The sequence below is a fragment of the Struthio camelus genome, chromosome 3, assembly GCF_040807025.1.
Source record: "Struthio camelus isolate bStrCam1 chromosome 3, bStrCam1.hap1, whole genome shotgun sequence".
Taxonomy (NCBI): Eukaryota; Metazoa; Chordata; class Aves; order Struthioniformes; family Struthionidae; genus Struthio; species Struthio camelus.
In genome coordinates this window covers 44380887-44407466 of record NC_090944.1, presented here as the reverse complement: position 1 = coordinate 44407466, position 26580 = coordinate 44380887, and the positions used below count along the sequence as shown (strand labels likewise).

Here is a 26580-nt window from a genome sequence, read left to right as displayed (position 1 = left end):
TAAAGTCACTTCTATTTCAGGTAGGCTTTGCTCTACAAACATCTTCTTCCTTTAAATGGAAACCTTAGGTGCTCTCAACAAACACCGCCAGCAGGATCAGCATAAGAGTGCACAGACCTCATTGCTACGCATCTCATCACATAGCAGTAATGATCTTTCTTAACTCAAAGAGAACAGGCTGAATATCTGTCTCTAACACAACTGTAACTGTGAACCCACATCACCAGCTATATCTGTCTGATGAAGAATATCTTCCTTGTAAAATAATATACTGTTCAAATCCACTATGGGAAGAATCCATATGCCAATTCTAGGTTTAGAAGAAGAAAAAAGTCAGTAAAAAGAAAGAACAGCCACCAAAAATGGCAGTCTCAAAGTTAAATTTCAGGAGCTAGAAAGGGTCTTCTGCAATGTTATGGAAAACCTGTATAAGGAAAAAGTCTGATACAGACCAGATTTTCAGACACGTTTGCTCCTTCTCACCTAAGTGATTAAAAGAAATTGAAGGGGAATACTATGTCCTACCCCTTGTGGACAGAATATGACGTAGGAGGAAATGATATGAGCTCTCACAAATATTTCAACATCAAATGTTTCTGGCTAAAAGGTTTATTACATGTAATCATACATTAAAAAAATCAAACACCTGAAGGAAAAAGTAGCTACATTTTGGTCCTTTAAATTTTTAGGGCACTGGTCTCTGGGAGAACTGAAATAAAGCAGAGATACCACATATCTTCTTTACTATCTGTAATTTCATTAGTTAAGCATAGCCTGAAATTAATATTTGATTTCATTGAACAATGAGGCTTGGTCAACTACTCAAGCCATGTTTGAACAGGCTGCTAAAACCATAGAAAATATTGACAACTTATCTAGGAAAAAGAGCACAGCTTTACTTAGCTGATGTTATTAGGGATCATGGGACTATCTAAGCCCATCAGTCCCGCACCAGTAGTGGAGAAAGACATCTTTTGAGGCCAATTCACTTCATATCAATGGATATTACAATGAGTCAAGTGAACTGTGCAATAAGTACATTACTTCCCTCTACAAAATGGGGAGATCAAAGAACTTTGTTATCTAATTTTAAATGTCTACAGATGCACTCCCATTTCATTTTAGGTCTATGAACCAAAACTACTGTGACTATGGCAATGAGGGTAAATATCTCTTGGAAGAGATGTTATTTGCCAGACAGATGCTTTTCTCTGCCTATCTCGCAATAAAAAGAGCTCACTCCTCTAATTTGACAAATAAGATATCAGTACTGTTCAGCTCGACAGCCTGTGATAAAGAATCTACAAAATATTAGATTTGGAATGTGTATCAGCCTCTCCCCCCAGTTTGGTATCATCAGCAAACTTGCTGAGGGTGCACTCTGTCCCTTCCTCCAGGTCATGGATGAATACATTGAACAAGACTGGACCCAGGACTGACCCCTGGGGGACACCACTAGCCACAGGCCTCCAACTAGACTCTGCGCCTTTCACCACAACCCTCTGAGCTCGGCCATCCAGCCAGTTCTCAAGCCACCTCACTGTCCACTCGTCTAGCCCACGCTTCCTGAGCTTACCTAGGAGGATGTGATGGGAGACAGTGTCAGAAGCCTTGCTGAAGTCCAGGTAGACAACCTCCACTGCTCTGCCCTCATCTACCCAGCCAGTCATTCCGTCACAGAAGGCTATCGGATTGGTCAAGCATGATTGCCCTTTGGTGAAGCCGTGCCTGGCTACTCCCGATCACCTTCTTGTCCTCCACATGCTTAGTGAGGACCTCCAGGAGGAGCTGTTCCATCACCTTTCCAGGGATGGAGGTGAGGCTGACAGGCCTGGAGTTCCCTGACTCCTCCTTCTTGCCCTTTTGGAAGACTGGGGTGACATTGGCTTTCTTCCCGGCCTCAGGCACCTCTCCTGATCTCCAGGACCTTTCCAAGATGATGGAGAGTGGCCTAGCGATAACACCCGCCAGCTCCCTCAGCACTCGTGGGTGCATCCCATTGGGGCCCATGGATTTGTGGATGTCAAGTTTGGACAAAAGATCTCTAACCTGATCCTCCTCGACCAAGGGAGAGTCTTCCTTTCTCCAGCCTTCCTCTCTTGTCCCCAGGGTCTGGAATTCCTGATGGCTTGTCTTAGCAGTAAAGACTGAAGCAAAGAAGGTATTCCAAAGAAGGCATTCCATAATCACAAATCTGGTATTATTCAATATTTACACCAGAACAGACAAGTATGTTTACTTTTTTTTAAAGAGAATGTCAAACTAAGTGGACTGCCACTTGATTGAAGACGGATTTTAGTTTTCAAGATGAACTTGTCAAAGTGAAGATACAATTAAAAAAAAAATTGGGTTACATGAAGTGATGATATGTAAAAGGTTGCAGGTTTAATGTGTTAAAGAAAGAAAAAGCAACTGCATAGATTCAGAATAGGGAACAGCAAGGTAAGATTTCTGTAGAAAAGAACCTTGTGCTTATACTGAAGGAAGATGAATAAGAGCCATCATGCTGGGACATACAGAGACAAAATACAAATGAATTCTTTCACCCTACTTAGCAGCGTTAATAAAACCTCAACTTAACATGGTATCCAGGCTTGAAGAGTATGCTATACTTTGTAGGTGGCCCACCTACAAAGCATGAGACCGAAAGACGGTCAAACGCGATCACAGATGTAGAAGCACGTTCTCCTAAAAAAGCAGTGAAGAAATTGGGATTGTGTAGACTAAAGAGAAAATAAAAGTGAGGATCTAATAGACTTCAATATATTTCAAGATTGTTTATTAGAGAAAAAGAGAATGGTACAAGTAATAAAGAACTTCAAGTGATGTAAAAAAGCTCGGGTGGGGCGAGGGGACACGAAAATCTTTCCTATAGTATAGCTAAAGAAGCACTGAAACAAAGTGCCTGGAATGATTATGCAGCTCAAATAAAAATCTCTCAAGAATGATATACAGGTGTTGGGAAATTAAGTGACACCTCAAGATTAGTTCTCACCTTCTGATTTTGTAACTTCTTCTTTTACTCAGCTTTATTAATACACAAAGGGAAAAAAATATTTGTTCTTAGATGCACATTTCATCTTCTGAAACCGGGCCTTGAGATACTAAATATAAAGGTAGCAAGCTGCTCTCCCTCCACCAAATTCTTTGATTTTCATATTCTATAACCAATACATTCCTAAACAGCTATCCTGATTGTCACAGTACTAGTTGCAGTATTTTATCACGTCATAATAAACATTCACAGTATCCACAGACTAAACACATGAACAGAGACAACTGACAAAGTCATTTACCTGGTCCACTTTTCCTTGTCATATATATTAGGTTAAAATCATGAATACCTATTAGGCTTACATTCTGGTTTTAAGCATGTTTAGAGTGGTTAAAAAAAAAAAAGAACTCTTAGATATGTTCCAACTCTTAGATATGTCCAATAGGGTACATCAATGCTCCTGTCAACTAGTATCACCAAGGTTACAGAGTAACATTTTGTACAGACAGGTCTGTCTGGAATTATTCCATATGACAAATACCAATTTTGAAGGTTAACAGTCCAGTTCTGTGATGAACTTTTTTCTCTTACGTATATGTTTTTATGCGTATATAACTTCTTAGAAAGCATCAAATTCTCAAGCAAAATCAGGACTGCACTAAGTGTCTCACTACTCGGTTTAGAGTTTGTTCGTTCGTTCTTTGAAAAATTTGACACTGTACACTCAAGGTTAACATCTAGGCGCAAGCAGTGGGGTACACAACACAGAAGTGATTTGTTTCCTTGCTACTGCAACATAGTCAGAAACCATTTCAGAAACTTACTGTTTTCCAAGGAGAATCTTGGACAGATTTTGTTCAAAAGAAGTTCCTGACGTAACCGAAGAACCTCAGCTTCCAGTGCTTCAACTTTCGACTTCCATCCAAAATCTTGCTCAGATACAATTTTTGCAAGATGTTTGGTATATTCTTTGCAGCTCTTGCCTGGTGGTTTTGAGCGGATAATTGCAAAAGCCAATGCCAGTTTTGATATTTTCAAATACCAGACTTGATTTTCTCTTCTGCCTTTGATTTCTATTACATTAGAAAAAGAGAAAACAAAAAGTAACTTCACCATGACTTTATTAAACAAATTATGCACAGTATTTTCTTTCCTTAGAAAACTCAGTAGTGACACCAATAATTTTATTTCTAGAGCATTCCTAAATCAATCAAGAAAAACAGGAGAAATCTAAATAGCTGTCCACAATGTGAGAATAAAACATATATGAGATGCATTCCAGCTATAACAGTAAAACTCAGCTGGAGCTGGAAAATAATTTTGGGAATAGCAAGCACTTATAGCACTTATTCTAGGAAAACTATGATCATATCATAATTCTAAATGCAAATGTTGTTCCACTCAAACAGTAGGTAAATCCTTTCTCCTTGGCTGAAAAACGTGTACTGAGTTATGCCTAGCTTACATGCGATACATACTCTTTGTTGAAAGTGTAACCAAAAAAACTTCAATTCTCAAAAAATAATTTAAAAAAAACCTGAGGATACTGGTAGTTTCTGATTTTGGAAAGCTAGCATCTCTGCACTCTTGGTTCTAACTCTACATTATGCCTCAACCCTGTAGAAGGATTTGCACTGACAGGTACACTTACAAAATGCAGATTAAAGCTGAAACAGAGGTGTCTTTTTCATTTTTTTGTCCTTTCTTGCCTCCAACATCCACAAATTAAATCTTTTTCATATAAAATAACAATCATGTCTTCATTTATAACTTACACAACATCACAGACTACTATGGTTCTTAGCAGCAGTCAAGTTAGTTCATGCTAATCAGGACTTTAGAATAAAATGAACACAAGCAAGTAACAAATAACATCACCAAAAAATGCCTAAAGCTTTTCTGATGTTACGGATTACAAGAGCAAACAGAGAAAAGTAAAGAGGTAAGACTTTCAGGTGAAAACAAAACATCACCACAACAGAAAAGGAGACAAGGAAGATGTAAATTGCTATCAACATAAGCAAAGACGACTATCAATAGTGTTACAAGCAGTGAGCACAGAAGGAAAAGGAACTGGAGGGGAAGAAAAGATTTATCTAGATGATTATATCATGGGCAACAGCACGGAACCTGGGAACAGAAGGAGAAAAAGTAAAATTAAAAATAATTAATAACACGTACCTTGTATTATTAGTGGGTTTTTTTTCGAATTCCATACCATTTTTACTCAGCACTTCACTGCATTTTTATTTCTTGAAAAAAATATTACTTCCAGAACACCAAAAAAAAAAAACCTCCACCCTTTCTATGGTTTCATGCTTGTCTCAGTACAAAATAATTCTCCTTAACACTACTTATTTTTTGCTGTTTCCAAGAAAAGTGTAAGTTAAGCACTATAATAAATTTTGTTCAGTATCAGAACAGGTTTGGATAAAATATTTTATGTTTTCCTTTCACCAAATCACCTGATACAACTAAGCTGATTTCTTCCTTTACTTCTCCTCAATTTGGAGAACAAGTCAGAAATCATCATATATTTATTTATAATTACAAAAAGAGGATTCACAAAAAGAGGATTCTCCTCCACCTTTTAAATACTTCTAAAACACACAAGCAATTCATGTACGTTCCTTGCACGCTACCCATTCAGATACACTAGTCAGTCAGGTTTTGAAATGGACAAAGCACAAGGCATAAGGCTGCAAAAATTCTTTGGGATATACTCACAGCTGTGTTGTAATTTACTATTCTCCATTTGAAACATTACGTTCCTGCTCTGTGCCAGTATAAAAACAATCTTCCTCAACCACATAAAGCCATTTCCAAATTGATCAACAATTTCAGTTCAGATTTCAGCACAGCAAAATCACTTAAATACAGACTTATTTTATACACAAGTAAGAAATCACTAAAACTTTTTCATGTGCATACTGCATACTACATTTGGGATTAAGCATTAGACAAATAAGGGTCAGAGTTAGCAGTAATTCTTGAATTAATATTTGCAAGCACTACCTGAAACATATGAAAAGCATCCTGTTTGGCAACCCAGTCAAAACTCAGTTTGACTGAACGGACATACTTGCCACAAGGAAGGCATCACTGCAGACACTGACCCAGAGCTGTACAAGAGATTTCCTTTCGAGCCACCAGACACAACAGCAGAGGCAAGGACATAATAATCACAGAACCTAGCAGACCTCTTGGGAGCTAAGTAATAAGATCAGAAATAAAAATTGAAGATGAAAAGAGAGATTTAATTTCAAAGCACCAGCTCACTGCAGCTATGCAGGATACTTAAATACTAATGGGTCCTACACAGTTAAAATACTGAACTTTAAAGCTAAAGTATAATGTAATTTACACTTAGCTAGAAAATAGAAAACAAGTATAGGAAATTCTGAAACTTCTGGTAGTGTCTTTCTTGCATTTCTCCCTCTGATTTTCTTCTACTCCTCTCTAAAATGTGAGAATTATAATGTGGACAAATTAAAAGAGCCATAAATCTATACAACACACATATAGCAGCCTGTAGGCCAAGGACATACAGGCTTTGTCATTCTTGATGAAATCCTTCTTTTTAACTGAGTTAATTCTGACTATTGTAACAAAGAGAAGATTTTCTTTAATCAGTTATTTGAGAGTTGTACATTTTGCAAGTATGTTTATAGAGCATAACTTCTGCTCTGAAATTATGATGATTTAACAAAGCAGGAATATGTAAGACAATGCTGCACACTGAACTCCCTTAATAGAAGACTAATATGAAAAGGTATTTCATTCAATCTATCAGCTGACGATTTAAGTCAATTTTACAGCAAATGTAGAGTTTAAATTTAGACAGCAATTTATGGAAGACCTGGAAATGCAGTTACGAATAACGATTACCTGCTGGAACTATGCTGTTTTCTAAGCAACGATTATATTGATCAGCATTAACATGAGTAAAATTTTTAAAACTGAATAATTGAAGATATTCATTTAACCTACTTCTGATGAGATAACAGTCTGGCAGAAAATAGAGAATAAATAATGAACTAAGTTATGCATGGTGAAATCTGTCTTCCATCAGTAAAGATCAAAGAGTTAGAAATTGAACTATACTATCAGTATCTGCTGACTATAGCACTTATATGTTAAATAAATTAAACTTGTTGCATGATTGCTTTCTTGAAAGTTTATTTCATACAACTTTTTCACTCGTATCTAAGAATTACAGTTAAAAATAGTATTTTAATGGAAGTTAATTCTCTAAGCTCCAAAGAATCAACATCTCTCTTGAAAAATTGATGTAAGGGTCTTTTTTTTTTCTTTTCTTTTTTTTTTTTTTTTTGCCTTAGACATCAAAGGAAATATTTTAAATACAGAACCATGCAAGTATTTCAGCTTCAGTCAAAGCTGTGAATGAAACATATGAAACCACATTGAAACAGTAACAAGTGGTAACACTAAAGTAACCAAAATCTTTGCCTTTGAACCTCAAAGGTGTTACTCAAATTATCTTGCCTTTTTAACAGACATTTCAGCTAGGTACCATTCGGGTAGTGCATGTCAAAGTCCATTCTTATAAAGTTCCTTTGTGGAGCATAGCCACAAATTAAGGAAGGCAGAAAGTTGTCTTGCAAGTGGCTTTCAGTACTGATTTATCATTTTGACATTTCAAGAGTCTACTTTGTGAAAGCTTTCCAATTCATCTCCTTTTAAAAAGAGCAGACTTACTTCGTGCTTTATAAAACACTTTTTCAGTATTAAAATTCTTCCCTTAAATTACATTCGAGTATGGGTCAGGAAATAAAATTTAATGTCAGCACTTTGTGAATGTCCAGGTGCCTTATATAATTAGAGAACCATCACGAATTCCTTCTTTTCTAATATGCTGGTTTTTTTTTTTTTTTTATTCACAGAACACACTATTACAGAGAAGAGACAAAGTTAGCTGTTTGATGGCTGCTGCCTTAACTACCATGCTTTTCACTCTTACATTCCAGCCCACAACTTCTCATTGGCTTTAAAATATGACAGCTGTACAGCATATGAAAATGTAGAGGTGTGTTTTCAATAGTGAGTTATTTGAAGTAAAGTTCAAAGAAACTAGGAAGTTCTTCCGAATAGTCCAAGCTCTTAGACTTTATCATTGAAAAGTTCAGAGACTTAGATTCAAAAAAGCCCCAATAAAAGTAGCTTAACGACTAGACAAACATTAAAAGGAACTGGCATGGTAATACTTGAGACTGAATATCTACAACTCAGGAAAATTTAAAAGGGTTAGATGCTACGTCAGTAATATTTTTTTTACTACTTTTTACTGAACCAAAGAGAGCCACTCTTTGTTTCAGAGGAGACTACTATATTTCAATCCGATCATAAAACTTACGCAGATGCTAATAATACAATACAGATGTATGATAAGTGAAAGGCTCTTTCTCTCTTAAGATGTCAAACTGCCATTTCCTCAAGCAGATATATCACCAGTAAATCACATAAAGCAAAATCAGGTAAGATTCCATGGTTTAAATCACAGTTATCAAAACATTAAATAGCATTCCACCTTAACATTTAGGACATACAGATAAGAAATGAAATTTTGATTTAAAGTGGGAAAGGCCTCCCTCTAACACCTTATACAGATGCACTTCTACCGCGGGAGTGCATTATACTGAATGAGTTTAATGAAGTAATCTTACTCTCTATTCCAGAATAATTCCTTGTAGAGATGACATTATCTGAACTATGCTGCTTTTTTTTAAAATTGGTTTTCCTTAAGAACAGGATACAATCAAGACAGTTTTTGGATGAGTAATTCTGTTGTGGTCATAAAACATCTTGTTTAAAACCAGGTAACAACAAATAGTGTTACACCTGCATGCATTTCTGGTAACAGTGGATTCCATAAAGACTACACAGAGAATAAAAAAAACTCTTTCACCTCTTGTCTATTACTGTCACTACCACCCTCTCCCTCTCTCTCTCTCCCATTTATTATTCAGGAAAGAGTGAAGTTTGTGGGATAAAAGGTGGGCGGTACTAAGAACTGATTCAAAATTTTCACAGCTTCCTACATGCAAAGCTGGTATCTCACAAGCCACTATAAAAATCTCATAGAAAATAACAGACTGGATGATTCTGTTAGAGATATGGAGACGCTGGCCAACTATGTGTTAGTAAATGCACAGCAATCTCTTGCTGCACTGAAGAACACCAAATGTAAATGCATTCCACTAAGAGCATATCGGCAGCTACAGTTTTATCAGTAATATTTCTCCTCATGTCAGCATAGAAATGACACAAATGATTAGGTAGGAAAAAAAAAACAAAACAGAACATTTTCCCTCACTAGGAATTATCCTGTGCCAAGAACAGAAGTCACCAGTACAATCTTTGCTGCTAATACAAGAATATACCCAATAGGAACTGGAAAGATCAGGAACTGTCAGCCAAAACACTTCTGGAACCCAAGCTGCCTTTGTATTTTTACTCAGTTGCTCAAGTTGTTCAGTGAGAATAACTACTTGGTAACAAAGCTGCATTTGTATTTTTACTCAGTATTAAGGAGCGAGTCCCTAATCACCTGGGAGCCCTGCTAGGAGCGGGGAGCACCACTCTAACTACCAACACCATCAGGTGACATATGCACTATGTAAAACCTCAATACCCATATTGGAAGTGTGCTCAGGGGGCAGGATCAGCTAAACGAGCTGTGGAACGGGACTAGGCTCCAGATTTCTGACACAGGAAAGAGACCCCCTACTTCCAGCCTTCTAATTTTCATGCAGCAAGAGGGTACTGAGGACTCATAACCCCATTCATGACCTAATTGTGAAAGGTTTTTGAGGCAATGTTAGTCATCCAGCTGCTGAAGTAATTACAAAGGAATTCTCAATCCTGTACAGCTCAGTGTTAGATAACCGAAGAGAATTAAGAGGTGGTTTAAGATCCCTTGAAGGATCTTAGAAAGAAACAGGATAATAGAAAGAATTAAAATAAATCATAAATACTGCCCTACTCCACTAATCTGTCAGGTCCTGTTGTTTCGCGATGGCCCTTGACGTACAAGTCCATATTAAACCATTAATTGCCGCAAGCTACATTTCTGGTAAGTTTTAACTTGTTTTTGATATTGTTTTCTAACTACCAAGCAATTATTTACTCTTTACTTGTTACACACGCTGTTTTCAGCTGATCACCTTTTTTATTCATTTTCTTTTCGGTTTGAAACTTCGCATATTTAGCATCATACCAAAGGTGGAAGATTTCACATTATCGGTACAAAACAACTCAAATCATTCATTAAAGTCATTAAAAAATTCCAAACATCCATTAAAGCCATGAAATTTACACATAAATTTAAATCACTCATTGATGTCATTTAAAAAGCTACAAAGTATTCTGTTTTACTTCAGATTTGATTTATTTTATATGTAAAAAAAAAAAAATTGCCTAATGAAATTTGACCACGAATACAAATATTTGTCAGGAACATACATTTGCGTGTGCTGGAAACTGAGGTGAAAGCTCTGAAACTTAGTAAAAACTGTCACAAAGTCGAGCATCCCTGTTCATACCAACTGGCCACTGGACAACAGCAACACCACAGATGGCTGTCTCTGCACCTTGCTAGTTAGTGGGCCCCACTTTACTACTGACACCACGTTGTCAAAGTGTGAAAGTTGAGGTCATCCATATGACAACTGCAAAAAAAACAAAGACAACTTCCCGAGCCCATTACCAGCACAAAAGCAGCTAGAAAACTACCCTTCCTTATCTACTGCTCTCTTGGCTGTCTGAAGATGCTTTTCCATCTCTTAACTCCTCACTCTTTACTGATTCTTTTTTCACTGTTAACTACAGGCAACTGACCAGTGCAGCTCAGATTCACCTCCTGCATGCACAGGAGTCGCTTTCATTGCTGTACCCAACACCAAGTAGCATGAGGAAAAAAAGTCTTCCTGGATGGTATTCTGGTTTTGTTCTCGTGACAGAATTGAACTAGTATAAAAAACAGGCAGACAGGGATAATAGTAATTCTTTAACTTCTGTAGGGATGACCTGTTGTTTTTTCTTTGCATATGTGCAGACGAAGCAGGGGAATCAACATCCAAAGCAGAACTGACTCAGAAAGAGTTAAACTTAAGTCTATAATCAGGTCAAAATGGACTGCTCTCTGAGAAAAAAACTCAGTGGCCATGGCCCTCCTGGCTCTCCAGCCCAAGCTCTGTGGTGCCTGTCAGCCAGGTTTGGGTTCCTCTACCGTGTCCTTCCCACAGAAAGTGGGTGCTGCATCAGCTGGCAGAGACAAATCCTCAACTCAACAATTTAAAGAAGCCCTTCAGAAGGCATTTACAGTTGAAGGAGGCAAATTTTAAATTACTTATCACTCTGAAAGCGGCCTATAATTTTCTGACAGACCTTGGAAACAAGGAAATCACAGAAAGATGGTAGAGAAGGGTTAAGTGAATGTTCTTAAAAAAATACAGTTATATTGTATTTTAAAATGATATGGCATCTCAAAATAAAGCCAAAAGCTAAACTTGTTTGAAATAATTCTATATCTGAGGAATATTCACTCATGTCAATGTAGGACTACACACCTTAGGCTTGATCACCATGTTTGCCCACATAACTCATGGACAATAATTGAAAACAAAAAATCTTAAAATGAGATAAATAAAATCTTACTGTTTACAATAGGCCATTTTTTCCTTATTTGGATCATTATCACCTAAGACTGAATATTTTAAGAAAATAATAGAGTACATCACAAAATAGCCTGTTTCTCAGTTTCCAAGTCATCCAAATGCTTGGTTTTCCTTATATTTGAAATACATGGAATATATTAGAGGATTTGTCAGGAAAGAAGCAAATTGTCATTCACCTCTGCTGCACACCTAAAACCTTTAAAAAGCCCTAAATAACAGCATGTAACAAAAATAGCAAGAAACTGGTCTTCCTACTAAATTAAGTGTGTGGTCTGTCACTTTAATGGCACAAACATAATAGGAAAAGCTGCTTAGTTGGTGTGATTTTTACTTTAACCAGTTTGTCCATTACATACTGCAGATAAAGGTGAAAAATTACCCATATCTTTGTAATCTCATTCTGAATTACATACTAGCAACCAAGAAACTGACCTGCTATAGTGGAATACAAAACAGGTCACAAAATGATGCACGTGCTCTGACAGAACTACACTGTAGACACATAGGGCTACAACATTAAACAATGCTTAAATAAACCCAATATAATTGGTATGCCTATGATAATACTGTATTTTATGTATATAATAAATAATGATAATGGGACAGCTGCATAATCAAGATGAACTAAAATATGCCTCATGCTTTAATTAAACAGCTTTTATTTTAAAAATGTATGAAACTGAGGCTACTCAATAGTGTTGTTTTTAAACAACAAACACTCATAATACACAAACATATGCTACATGGACATATTCTCCAAGGAAAATATTCAGTTTTACTGCTGTAAGCCTAAACAATAGCTCCAGCATATTCTTTTTTTTTTTTTTTATATGAACTCTGAACTCAGGATGCTAAAGTGATGTTGAAATTAATAACTATTTAAATATGCCAAAAGCAAAAGGAAACTTGATTAAATATGACCCAGGATTTATTTCTTCAAATAGTTAAGTCATTTTAGCTTTTAAAAAAATCATGACATTTTAAATTCTCTAAGAACAAATATGAAGAATAATCAGAAAAATATTTTAAAGCTTTTTAACATTCACCGAATATAACTATTTCATAGCACTTAAGAACTGAAGCAAGCCTAATCCCACTAAATTTCTGTAAGACTTTAGATGTAGGATGCACGTCCCCAATTGGAAGTCTACAGTGTAGAAGCCTGCAGCTGAGCTAGCTGTCTAGACTCCATTTATGATCAATTGACAAAAACAGAAACTTCCAATGTACAAATCATTTGGCTCATTTTTGACTTCTGCCTCATAATAAGGTAAGCCATGGCCCAGAAACACCTATTTCCCTCCACGGATTACAAAGGAAATGGAAATAACTAGGTCAGATGCACATACCTATATTGTGAACAGCTGCTCACTTAAGTGAGAGGAGTTGGTACACCACGGATGGCTAAAGCCCAGAGCCTCAGAAAGTATGTAAGTATCTAACCAGCTTTACAGGTCTAAAATCAGTACATTTCAAAATGAGTTTATAATATTAAATCTTTTGTATATCTCTGAAAAATTTAAGTTTTTTACTATAAAATCCAAAAAATCACGGAATAATTTTGTGAGAAGAACCTTGGGAACATTTCCTCTTTGCCCACACGCAAAAAATTAGCATACAGCTGCAAAGTAAAACGTATGAGAAGTGTCAAGAACGCCCAGAATGAGCACAAAGCAACTTACAAAGTTACCGTGCATTACTCCTGAGTGAGATCATACATGAGAAACTACACTTTTTTTCTATTCCACTTGAAAAATGTATAAATACCCATCTTAAGCTACCAAAGAAAACTTCCTTCTCAGCAACAAGCATACCAATACTCCCATATTATATGTTTAGATTAAATCCTCTCAGGTTTTGACAGTTCTGCCATTTTTCTTTTTGGTCAGATTCAGCTGATAGCTTTTTTTTAAACCATTTGTCTTCTAGCATGTTGTAGTAGTGACATGATCAGAAGAGAAATACTGTATCATGTTTTACATATAAGAACCCTATGTAACTCAAGAGTTCAACTCTGTCAACTTTAATTATTAAAGAAAAATTACAAAGTCTTGATGGTAAGGTCAGCTTATGCACTACAGGAGCCTTGAAAAGATAAAAGGATTCTACTTCTGTTTTACTCCTACTAGAATAGGCCAAGTAAAAAACCCTAATCTAAGCTTGAGATTTCTGATCAGTTTTAAACTATGTATATGTTCTCCCTACCAGCTGTTCTTCCTTTCATGCTCTTTTCCCCTCCAACAAACTTCTTTTGCTGTGTCACACTGATATCTAATGGATTTGGCACTATGGACTGTTATCATCACCCCCCCCCTTTTTTTTTTTTTTTAAATACTATTCTCATTACTATATACACATATATATGTGCACATTAAGGAAGTTATTCTATAAAGTCTGAGGTTCAGAAATTAAAGTATAACTCAGTGGTGCAGATTTATCTATTCTTATTTTGGTATAGATTTTTTTGTCTCCCAAAAAAAGCCATGATCACTTCATCAATTGGTTGTAACTCCCTTTGGCTTGGAGATTAAGGTTGTACTTTTCACTACAACTTTACAAGACGGCCTATAAAAGTTAGAACCTTAATCACTTACATATTTTCAAATGTGCTACTAAGGCTTAATTACACGAATTATAAATTTTCAGTTGACATTGTGAACTCTAGAAATAATCCCAGTCTTTCTTTGCTGTTGCAGCCTGGCAGCATATAAATAGTACCTCCAGTTTCTACAAACTGTTAACTATTGCATTGATTCATGACTCTAGAACTTCAGAGTAAAAAAAAAAAAGGCAATCGTGAACAGTTTGAGGCATTATATACAGATCATTTTGCATCTCTCTTCCCACATTAAAATATATTGACTATAATACTATCATACTTTTCATTCTCAGTTTTGCAAGTGCAACCTTTGTCTGAATCTTTCAATTTCCAAAAATTTTTCAATCTATAAGACCAGTATCTTTCAGTGAAAAAGGTTACTTCAGATAACTTACCAGAAAGCATCTGTCGTATTGCAAAACCCCAGCCCTTGGCTTTCTTACAGAAATTGCATACTGGCAGAATGAAAGGTGAGATTGGTCAAAAGAAAGGAGGACCAGCCAAGGCAGAGAGATAATAGTAGGAATACGAGGAATCTAGTATTCTAAAAAGTGTACAGTATCTAGTGAACTATAACCACAATTAAATATGTACTGCTTGACTATTAGTTTATAAAGCCCTGGAAGTTGTAAAAAACAGTGGACTACAGAAGTGACTTGCCAAGCATTTGTATCCAAGCCTGTAGAAAACATGGTATTTTTTTTTTACCCTTTACCTCCTTCTGCAAGTTAATTTTTAATTCCATTTTAATTCAGCTCAATAACTAGTTTATTCAACTTCAAAAGACTGATCAGAAATGAAAAGAAAAACTACTTTTCTCCTTCAGTCAATGAAAAATGTGTAAGAGGCTAAAATCTATTATTTCTACATTCTTAAGGCTAAGGTAATCAATCATTTCAATTCACTGACATTAGAAATTATCAGTTTTAGGTAAAAATATGTTTCCACATTTTTTCTGTTGTATCTGTATATTTAGTGCACTCTTTTTTTAAGAAGCAGAGCATTAAAAACATTAATTGCATTCCAGGATCTATCCAATACAACTTGACAACTGACTTTTCGTGATTCATCAGACAAACAAAACAAAAAATTATTTTTATTAAAATATATTAATATATTTATATATTTAATATATTAATATATTTTTAATATATTAAAAAAAGAAAATTAAGATTCTCAATAAACATTGTGAAGTTATACAAGTATTTACTTCTTCATAGCCTATCTTCTTCATTAAGAAAAAAGTGAGAGGATCAGCTTTTATATGAAGGCTGATTTTTTTTTTTTAAATAAATAAACCAATTAAACTTCCTTCAGGAAATTACCCTGAAAATACTGAAGCGATACTCCTGCAAAAAAGATGAAAAATCAACGGTTCAAAGCAAAGCTGCTTGCCTGCTGATTTAAATCAGAACTAACCCTCAGACCTAAACCAACCTATGCTGGATGAGACACACAGCAAGGGCAAGCCACAGCCGATGAGACATAAAACCGCGACAGGAGAGCAGGATGACCTAGGCTACGAAAGCAGCCAGACGGCACTCTGCTTTTCAGAAAGATGCCCACATCTCTTGCTAGCTTTGCCGTTACTCTTGCGGACAACCACCACATCTTTATGCAAAACAGCGCTATTTACAGACGTGAACGATGTCCCCAAAGGGAGCAACAGCTACGAGCAGCGGGGACAGCGCACCCACAGCCAGCCGCGAAATGGCGGCGGGGGAGAAAAATCTCCTCAGGCGACAGCCGGGACCTCCCCGCCGGGCGCCCGCGGCCTCCCTTCCCGCCGGCCAGAAGCCGACAGCGGGCAGGGCGAGCCTGCCCGAGGCCGCTGGACACCGCACCGGGCTGGGCTGGCCTGGGGCTCCAACCCACCTGAGGCGGGACCCCCGCCACGGGGGCCGCTCCCCGGCTCCATGCCAGGGGCGCAGCGCCCTGCGGCCGGCAGCACCCTCACCGACGCCCCAAGCAGCCAGGCGCGCGTCGCCGCCTAGAGGGCGGCGGGGCGGGGCGGGGCGGCGCCAGAGGCTGAGGAGAGCCGCGCCGCAGGCTGAGGGGAGCCGCGCCGCGCCGCGCCGCGGAAAGCGGCTGCTCCCGCCTCGGGAGCTTCACCCTCTACCAGTGGCTGCCTCCCTTTCGTGGCCGAGCTCCCAAGCCTCCCTCGAGGCAGTCCGAGGGGTCCTGCTGCTTACAGCAGCCGGGCCCACGGTGGTCCGCAGGGCAAGGAGGGACCTCTGAGGCTCGGGTTTGGGCCCTGCGCCATCCCCCTGAAAGATCCGGAGTGAAAATAAACACAGATACCAACCACCACACTCATCATTCATCGGCTGTTATGGGCAGGCAGGGGGAGGGCTGCGCTGCCGCCGCCGCGCTCCGGGGGCGACCTGCAGTGACATCCCGTCTTTTCTTTGCCCGGAGGTTGTCCCCGTTTTTGTTTCTTCGAAGGCAGGCATCGCCTTAGTCTGAGATACAAGGCAGAAGGGGATGTCCGTGTTAACGGACCCCGCCGCGTGAGCAAACTGGGCGAGCAGGCCCACGATGAAGAGCGTAGGCGGAGAGGCCTGATGTACAGACGGAAGGGAAGGAGCCAGCTGTTCCACGTTTTGTCGTTTTTAAACTGTTGATCGCACTTTCAATTTCCCCCTTTTTTTTTTCCTACTAAAGGTTCAGGAGACACTTTTATTCAAAACTCATGATCATCTTAGTCACCTAGAATGACCCCTGACATGTTCACATTCACGTACGCTTCTTCAAGTCCACGTCGTTTTTACCATTATGAAGGTTTCTTGAAATATTTTACTGATTAATTTAAATCTTTTCAAACATTCTGGTGTTTGGATGTCCTAGGAGCAATTAGACTTTAAGACTTCAAAACAGTAGTTTTTTAATTGCATGTTTTAAATATATGCTCCCTTTTAGCGATGATTAGAGCTCGCCAGTTAACTTAAGAAATTATTATTATATGTAAAATTACACTCACTACACAAACTGTGCTGTACAGTCTTGGCCAGAAATGAAAACTCTTCAGTTGAGGAAGGGGAGGAGGGAGGACAGGCGAGACAAGAAATTGGCAACAAATTAGGTACAGTTAGGCTTATTAAAATCAATAAAATTCTTAAGTATAGGATGATTGATCTAAGTAAAAGAGAGAGGTACTCAGATGTGACAAAACACGTACTTTTAAATTCTCATCCTCGTTTTTTGTCCTTGGATAATCTAAGCAGCTTCATTTTTGACACCCTCAATTAATTTATTCAAAAAAATCTAGCTAGTCTCATCAAGATACCTAGTGGTAAACTTCTGATCTAATGTCTTTTAGTTGTATAATTTGAAAAATAAACCTCTTACCATCCCAACTACAGAAAACTGTTAATACGCTTGAGCTTTCATTTTAGACTTCAAATGATAAAAATAAATTAAACTGAATAATTTAAAGATTATTTTCATTCTGATAGTACTCAGTCAAGCCTCAGGGAAAAAACAGCAGAACAAAATATTCTCCAGCCTTTTACTATAGTGACCTACCAGCACTTACACTTTTTGTTTAGCATTTTTGGTGCATTTTTCTTCAGCAAGTATCTTCAAAGGATAGTAGTTGACTCTATCAATCCCAATAAGGTTCAGTGTCACCTACTGTGACAGAATATGCAAGTGATGCAGACACTTTTCAGAAGTGGACGTTCATTATGTTGAAAGAAATTTCCACATATGCAAATACCTTTTCGAATTAGGGGTGAAAGAGGAAAAGACTGAGCGACACTGGAGCTTTTACCCACAAACCTAGGTTTTAGGTACCAGCCTTCCAGAAAGCTGAATTTAAAAAGCAGAATTAAGCAAAAGCAGCATTATTACTGTTTAAAAAAGAAAGTGGCCGTGCCTGATTTTTGTGAGCCTAGCAGTCCTACCAGTAAGTGTGAATTTACTAAGAAGCACCTAGCAAGTCTAAGACCTTCTGTTGCTATACAGCTGCCTAGGAGGATTTTGTTTTGGCTTGTTATTTTCTACTTAAACATCCAAGATCTGCCTAAATTTAGTTTTAGATGCACAGTCCTTTTTTTGGATTTGGAGCTAGTAGTAGCTAAAAAAAAAGTCTCTCAAACTTACTATATCCATCTTGCAGAATACCATCCCCATTGTACACTTTTTACACTTCTTAGGCTTGCTTTTAAAATAAATTGAAGTGCCCCAATATTTTCAAGGTGCAAAAAAGCTGATTCTTCCCCCCTAAACAGAGTAGAGTCTCTAAGGACTCCATTACTCATAAGAAAGCAGGAAAGCCTGGGCACGATCAAATGCAGATTCACTTTGAGATGTATGACTCTGATCTGTGGAAAAACACTTTAGCTTTTTGTAAACATATATCAACTTAATGCATGGACTATTCACAGTGATTATATAATCTAACAGATCAGCTTTATACTATATGAATAGTGTGTGTGTGCACATGCGTTCATGCATGGGAATATGATAGTTATGCCCAGTAAATAAAACGTAAGATACAATCTCCATTTTAATATCCAAACAGTGGGTGATATAGCACTGCACATAATCGTGAGTGAATCAACATTAAAGTCAAGCTTTTATTTCAAATGAGCAGTTTGTACATCAGGAGGGGTGCTGATTCTACTAGTTGCAGACAGATTCTTTTGATCTCTGTTTTTAAAGATGGTTTTTGATCTAAAGAACAGAGGAAGAATATATTCATGGCAAAAGGTCATGCAAAATAATTAGATGCTTTTAATAATAATTAAACGTCAAATCACTGCAGGTGTTTAATCACGTTAGGGGCCATGCATTAGTATTTAACCAATCTATATGCTAAATAATTACAGATAAGTCAATGGTCCACCAAGCTTCCTGTACCAGCAAACTCCAGAAACACAGGCTTCAATCAATTATTAAGAGTAAATAAACTATATTACTGTAGAACACACAGGCCCTGCTCTTATCGGATGCCTACAGCATCAATACGAGTTTGAGCAAGTGTGGAAAATAACGTTTCATTTGGAGGACTCCAATTTGATAAAATTCATTAGACATATGCTTTAGATTTTAATGCATCTGAATTTGCCCAAGATCTGGAGATCTTTGAAAACAAATATGAAGGATGTCGTCACAATTGATATGCTTGTTAATTGTGTTTAGCTGGTCTAAAGCAAGAGAAATACCGATTTGAGAAGAGTGTGAGAATCACTAGCGAGAATATCAGTGTCTCCTCATTTGAGCCATCACTCTTCTGTGTCATAGTCCCGTATTTAATCAAAGGTAAAAATTTTGTCATTATGATTCTTCATTATCCAGCTTCACAATCTTACAGGACGGTGAAGTTTGCACTATCTGCAAAGTATAATGTGTTTACGAAGGTGTTATTTTGAACGCAATTATGATAAGAGAAATATCTTTCAAGTATATGTTAGTCCCTTTGATCATAATCTGCAGTTCTTAATGAATCATCTGGCTTAGGATGTTCAGGGAATTATGCAATGACTTCTTTGTTCCTGTTCAGAAATAAAGCAGCACCACCAGGAAAGAAAGATAACACTTCAACATCTGATGAAATGAAAACCTCTCCACTACAAAAGTAACATACAATAGATTAGACATAATGTGCGGAAAACATAAAAACAAATGAAACTCTACTAGTAAGAGGCAACATACCATTAGCTGTGATGGTATGGGTAGATACTTTACAGTGCTTTATATTAAGTTATTTTACCCTTATAAAACACTATAAAATTAGATGTACACAGAATATAATGACAACAAATTCCATTCTCTCTATAAGGGATATACAAAATGCAGAGAAAACCTTTTATCTCAGATAATCTTACTGTCTGGAAACCAATACAGACTCCCACAGCACTAGGTGAGAAGAAAGAGTAGACTATGTTAGCAAGTAATGAGGATGATAGTCATTCTGTCATGTAGACGTGTTTAAAAACAAATGCGACAATATAGCAATTTTCTATATTTGCATTTCCTCATTGATCTAACAAAATGCTTTTGTAAGAGCTATTTTTCATTTTCTCTGTACAGAACAGCAGACATCCGGGAAGAAAAAAAATTAAAAGTAACGACATCTGAAAAGAGTTGCCATTACATTTAGTACTTTTTATTATAATTCCATAAGCTTTTGTTTATGAAGGTTATAGGAAAAAAAAAGAGGAAGAGGTAGTAGCTATGAAATATCTATCCTATGATACACAAAACTGAGACTCGGAGAGGGTCTGAAGCACATAATTTCTGCCTAACTGCCTCATAATATAGAAAAATTATTCATGAAAGCATCCATATTGTTCTGATTTAATCGTGAGACATTTTGATTGGCATTCATCTACCAAACATTAGATGTCAGCTGAATCATGGGCTACAATGTCCATTTCTTTCTATTGACTCAAAAGGGGCTGGGGTGAGTTTTGGTCAAATGAGTTTCATCTCTTGGAACATACCCACTTAAGCAGGCTTCACACAAAACAAAATGTCAGATGCCACCCCTCTTTAAGACGCAGGGGTTGTGGTAGTGTTGCTAGTACCTGTCTGACCAGTAGCTCATTTTTCAGAGTTTAACAGACATAACGGCCATTCCTCCCTCTGCTGAGATTTGCACCTTCCTTGCCCACAGGACCACCGCACCCTGCCAGCAAGAGGGTGTTCTGGAAGAAGTCTCAATTCCTTCTGCTGAAGATGTTCAACTTTGGATGAAATAATTAAATGCTCTTTGGGCTAGAGGGAGCTTTAATCTGGTGAAAGGACAGTTAGCTGGCAGGAAGACTAAGGCTCCAGTTTGAATCCCTTCTCTAGTTAACATGGAAGTATTCTTCTGGAGCAAGAACTAGAACTTGCCCCACGCTCGGGTAAGAAACCTATTTACCTTTCTCTGGGGGTTTATATAGGACACTATGTCTGAGCTAAGGATTCATTCCCTAGATGGAAGAGCTCTACAAGCTTTAACAGCAGTGTTGATGTTGGTGATAGTCCTGCTTCAAGAGGGACATAGGACTACGTGACTTCCAGAGGTCCTTTCAAATCAGAATAAAACCAAAACAGAGTATTCTGCCTATACCTTCTCCCACACCACCTGATGGTAATTTATTAACTGGTGAATAGAGCACTGTCCTGCAAGGTGAGATAGGTGGGCTTGAATACTCTGGCTCAGAAATAAGTCACATAAGTATGTGCTGCATTGTGGGTGAGCACTCCGGCCATTGAGTTGTTGTACAGAAACTGGTTGCAGTAGCTTCTATATGTATTTTGTGAGAAAGGTGACTATTCCAGACCCAAAATCAGGAGAAGTTTTAGAATTTGTTAACTATATATGGACATATGTGGGCATATATGCTCTATGGCATACAGTCAGATGGTCTTAAACATGGATGAGAGTTTTTACTTACTCAGGAAGTTTCTTATGCCACAACTGCCTTTTATCAGTCTCACTCTTCCCGTGAGTAGTATTAGGATCCTTAGTGGTAGAACTGTGGAGTCTCCTACCAAAAAATATCCACACAATTTTTGCACTGCATAGCAACACAAAAGTTATTTTCTGGTCCTAGCTACGCATCTGTACTAGACTGTGGCACTTTGTGAGACTTAGAGGAGAGCCAGGTCATGTACTGCGCTGTGCAAGGATGGCCACTCCAGGGCTGCTGGTGTCAATCAGAAGGAAGCCCTGTGCCTGAAGAAATCCGCATCAAGTGACCAGACACCAGTGTGCTCTTCCTCTTTCAGAGCACAAGAGACAATGCACACGTCTTCTCATTTTGTGGCAGCTTATATTTCTTTACATGCACCCACATGCACGCAGAGGTGCACACATAACTAGTGACTGACAGATCTATTGCTGGACTAAGCAGTCTATTTCAGTTTTCAAAATTAGGGTAACTTCTCCCCTCAAAAAAAAAATGTTTTACATTCCTTTTGTAGGTGAGGAGAGAGAGGCAATCTACTCAGCCACAGGCATCAGGCCACAGCTTAGAAGCACAAACTCTGGGTTATGCATACTTTAAAGGGAGAAAATTGCACATGCCGGTAGGTATCCCCAAATGTCCATTCCGTAACAGGATTTAACAGGCAGTCACCTGTCTGCCAAAATATGTGGGTGATCTTTAGTCATGTTTCTACTGAGTGATGGAAAAGAGACGCGTGAGAAGGAAATATAAGAAAATTAGAGCAGAGGATGCTTTATTCAAATCCATGAAAAGAGTGCAATTCCTAAAATGCACTGCATTAATTGAGCAATGCCTTTGATTCTAGACTTTGTTGAAATCATCCATTTGCTTTTCAAGTTATGGTTTGTAAAATCAATGTATAGTTTCTCATTTTGATTACTACATTTAGTTAAATCTGTATAAAACATCCTCTTTACTATAATAGGTGTATAACTTGAGTTGCTGAGGATTTCAGGGAAAATGAAGGAAAAAGTAGCAAGTCAGCAGAATGAAATACTTATGGAGGTTACTTGGATAGTTCATATCTAAAAATAAAGAAATCTGATTTCTGTGATATCTGTGACCTTAATATATGTACTATAGATGTAATTTCCTTAAGGTTTATAAGAGAGTTACACTGAGGTTTAATCAGAAGTTTTCCTCTGCACTGAGCTGTGAGATCCCAAGGTGAAACTGGACCAAGCAGTCTATTTATGGAGATAATCCTCTTGCCATGCATCTTGCGTTTGGAAGGGATTTTTTTTTATATAACTTTCATTCCTTCTCTTACTCCATTATTTTATAATGCTTTATAGCCACATTCTGCAAAGAGGCATGTATATGACTTCACTGGGCATCATGCACAAAGCTCTCAAGGGAAAATGTGGCCTTTAATAAATATGCCATGTGGCAGAGTTGTGATTGAGGTAGGTAGTTTTAAGATGCATAACTTGATTATTTTGAAACCAAATTTCTTCAAACATGCAGGTATATGTCAAACTGAAAATTACTTGAATTGGAGTATGAAAGGGCACCTAAACATTTTTCAAATGATGGAAAAATCTATTTGCTCGTATTCTATAACTGAGAACCAGCCAGACTGGATTTTTACCACACTTTCCCAATAATGCATATTTGGGCAGTGAACAAAAATGAAAAATATTAGCACCTCATTTCATATTTTTAAACCTCTAAATGCCATTATAGAAATACCTTCTCAACCATAATTATGGCCATTGCAAGTGAGATGCTGTAAAAAGTACAAAAGATATTTTGTTATTTGTTTACTCATTTGAAATATTTCTTGGATAGCCCTCAGAACAGTATTCCTTGTATTAAATATCTTCAAGGAACAATACTTTAAATGCTCCAGACTGCTCACAGTTTTTAAAGCACTGTCAAAGTTCAAAGAAACCTATGTTGCCACTAGTATTTCCGCACAGGCTAAGAATTTTTCTCTTCCTCAGAAGTCATTACTTCTCTACCTATTTTCAGGACTAGAAATTGCTCCGCTAATTTTCAGGAAGACTGGCTGCTCCTCACTATTTTTATTTTCTTTGTGAAAACCAGAACAGACAGACTGCCTGAATGTCCTAGGAATTTAGTTCAGCTTCAGGTTGATACCAGTAGCCAAAGAAATCATCCCTTTCTCTAATAGATCACTCCTTAGACTGTCAGTAGGATTTCACCTGGATCTTCATATCTGGTGAGCCTAGCAGTGACACCAGGAATGAAAGTGTACACCAATTAAAAGCATAAGAAATGCCCCAATGGGTCAGATCAAAGGTCCATCCAGCTCAGTATTCTCTCTCTGACAGGAGCAGTGGGAAAGGCTGTTAGGATATTATTTAGAGATTACTCTTTGGCATCTGCTTTCTCCAGTGTATGTTGTTTCAGCTCATGCAGTTTTGAGGCCTTCTTTGCTGCCATAGCTGAGCTTCTTTCTGTTTTTATTTGGCCATCTTCAAGGTAGAAAGTGAAATTCTTTCCACTTTACAAAGCAGAGTTACACAGGGAATCAAGTACAAAGTGGAAAATTAAACTTGTGTTTCCAGCTTTGTTACTAGCACCCTATATAACAGATTCAGTTGGCCTATTTGACCCATGTGATTAACAAAGATATTCAATGGCAACTAACAGAGAAGTCTTGCCAATGCTATTTAACCTAACTGCTTTCATAGATATTCATTTATTTAACCTGCTTCGGTGTGTACTTATTTGTTTTCAAGATCATCCATTAGGTATTCTTTTCTGTAATTTTTAAACCAAATATAGTAATTACACAGATGTTCACTACCATTCTAGTTACTGGTTTTAATCAGAGCTCATCCAAGTTCTGGTGATCGTATTCAAGATGACCAGCTAGTTCTCCATAGGAAACAGGTCACCCCTTGGCCATTAGCCATTCCGTTCGCAATAGAAATAGGTCAATCAGAAGACAACAAAATCTTTAAGTTTAGATGATAAGACGAAGGAGCTGTCTTCAATGAAAACGCCTTAAGGAGAAGTTTAGGAAAGCTGACAGAGAACATGGAGCAATGAAGAACTTGGAGATATTAAGGGGAGGCTGGTTTCCCTTAATTTGCCTTTCTCTTTAAAAACTGGCCTCTTTCTTCTCATGTTGCCCTCAAAGTTATTTAGGTGTAGTCTAAATTTTACTAGTCCTTACTTCACTCTTTTCCTGGAAGATTCAGCAAAATGAGACTGTTAAACAATGATAAGCTTTCTGCACATGAAACTGGTGGGAGGTGAAGGCAATACTGATTTTTTAAACTTGACTTACACAGTAAGGAACAGCTTTTTTTTTTTCCTTCTTGGTGAAATGACAGCTGTAATTCATGCTATAGCCATATACAACATCACTGTACGTATTCTCTAAAGAAAACCACACAATAAAGATGTTAATTTAGTTTTTAAAGAACTAGGTGCTTAAATAAATTGTTTATAAATTAAATAGAGTAGGTTTTAACATGTGTCCATACCACTATTCTAAATGTAATCCTAAATGTTCTGCAAATTTACAGGACAGAGTATTATATTTTTGTAATACATTCCCAGATAAAGATATTACCCCATTTGTACCTGAGCAGATTGCTATTGAGTACTGTGTCAAATTTCATCCTACAGCAATTTTCTGTGCTTAAGTTACAGTTCCACTAGTTATATGCAGTAAGCTTGCACCATAGGGCTAAGAAAGTCCCTGTGAAATATCTAAGCATCTCATAGAACCTTGCAAAATCCTGTCAAATATAGGAAACCCTAAAAGGGCCATTCAGGCATCCCTGAAGGAATTCAAAGATGATGTAAAAGTCCTTGAAAATAAAACTTTATAATAGTAAAACTGACAGATTCTTAACTATAAAATCATAAATGCAACTCAGATAGGACTTTTATAAAGGCTTGAACCATTAGTGTTCAAAGGAGATCCTTGAAAGGGAATTTTTAGATATATTAATATCAGAAAATCATGAACAATGGATTATTAGGTGACTAAAACAGTTCACGCTAAAAAGAAAAAAATGATGACAACCTGGATGTTAGATTCTTAAAAATGAAATAAAAAGACTTTAAAATAATTTTGAGCCTTTCCAAAATTTTGGAAATGGAAATTTTACCATCTTCATTATTTTTTCTCCACATGATAAAGGCTAACAAGTGGTGTTCATTTCTGGTTTCTAGGATCACTTCTTAGAAGTGATTTACATGAAGGTGCTTTTCAGTGAGGGAACAGTGAACAATCCCTTAATAGTTCGAAAGACATAACAAGAAAGCAGTATTCTGCTTAGTAGTCAACTATCAAAAACCTCAGCTGTAAATACTACAAAAACTATGTTGTTACAAAATTTATAGAGATAAGTATACCTTTGATTTCAAAAAATATTAAACATTCTGGTAATTATCTCATTTTAAAGTATGTTTTTAAACCCCTTCAAACAGATTTCTTCTGATATCTAACGAGAAAAAAAAAAAGCCCAACAGTCATAATAAAGTGTTATCTTGTTTAAATAGTAACTAATAATACTAACAGAAATTCAAATTAACACCAAGACTCAGAGATAGTCTTGGATAGGAAGAGCCATGGAAACTGTCTGCATAGAAACTGTCACTGAGACCTTCAGATCATTATAATCCATTTCATTCATTTTCCTGATGCGAGTCTCTGTGCAGTTATATTTAAGAATATAAATATGCTATTCAGGTAGGACTGTACTGATAAAAAAATTTATTGATATAAATTACATGAAAACAAGTATCCTCCCTTTCCAAAAATAAAAATACTGCTGTGAAGACATCACACACCAGTGATGTGAAAAACAGCTACTCCTGCTTTTTGATACCATTTTCCAAGAGGATGATCTTCAATCA

General features: G+C 37.2%; 1 protein-coding gene across 5 annotated transcripts in view; it reads right to left on the bottom strand.

Annotated features, from left to right (window-relative positions):
• MEI4 (meiotic double-stranded break formation protein 4) overlaps positions 1–26580 on the bottom strand; it is a 145855-nt gene that overhangs the window by 70687 nt on the left and 48588 nt on the right. For 2 of the 5 annotated variants that reach the window (XM_068937588.1, XM_068937589.1), the window contains exon 3: positions 3820–4068. In XM_068937588.1, the coding sequence (XP_068793689.1) occupies positions 3820–4068 (249 nt within the window). Of the gene's footprint in view, positions 1–3819; positions 4069–16165; positions 16296–16595; positions 16669–26580 lie in introns of those variants that run through there. The other 3 variants (XM_068937591.1, XM_068937590.1, XM_068937587.1) reach the window with 3 other exon arrangements.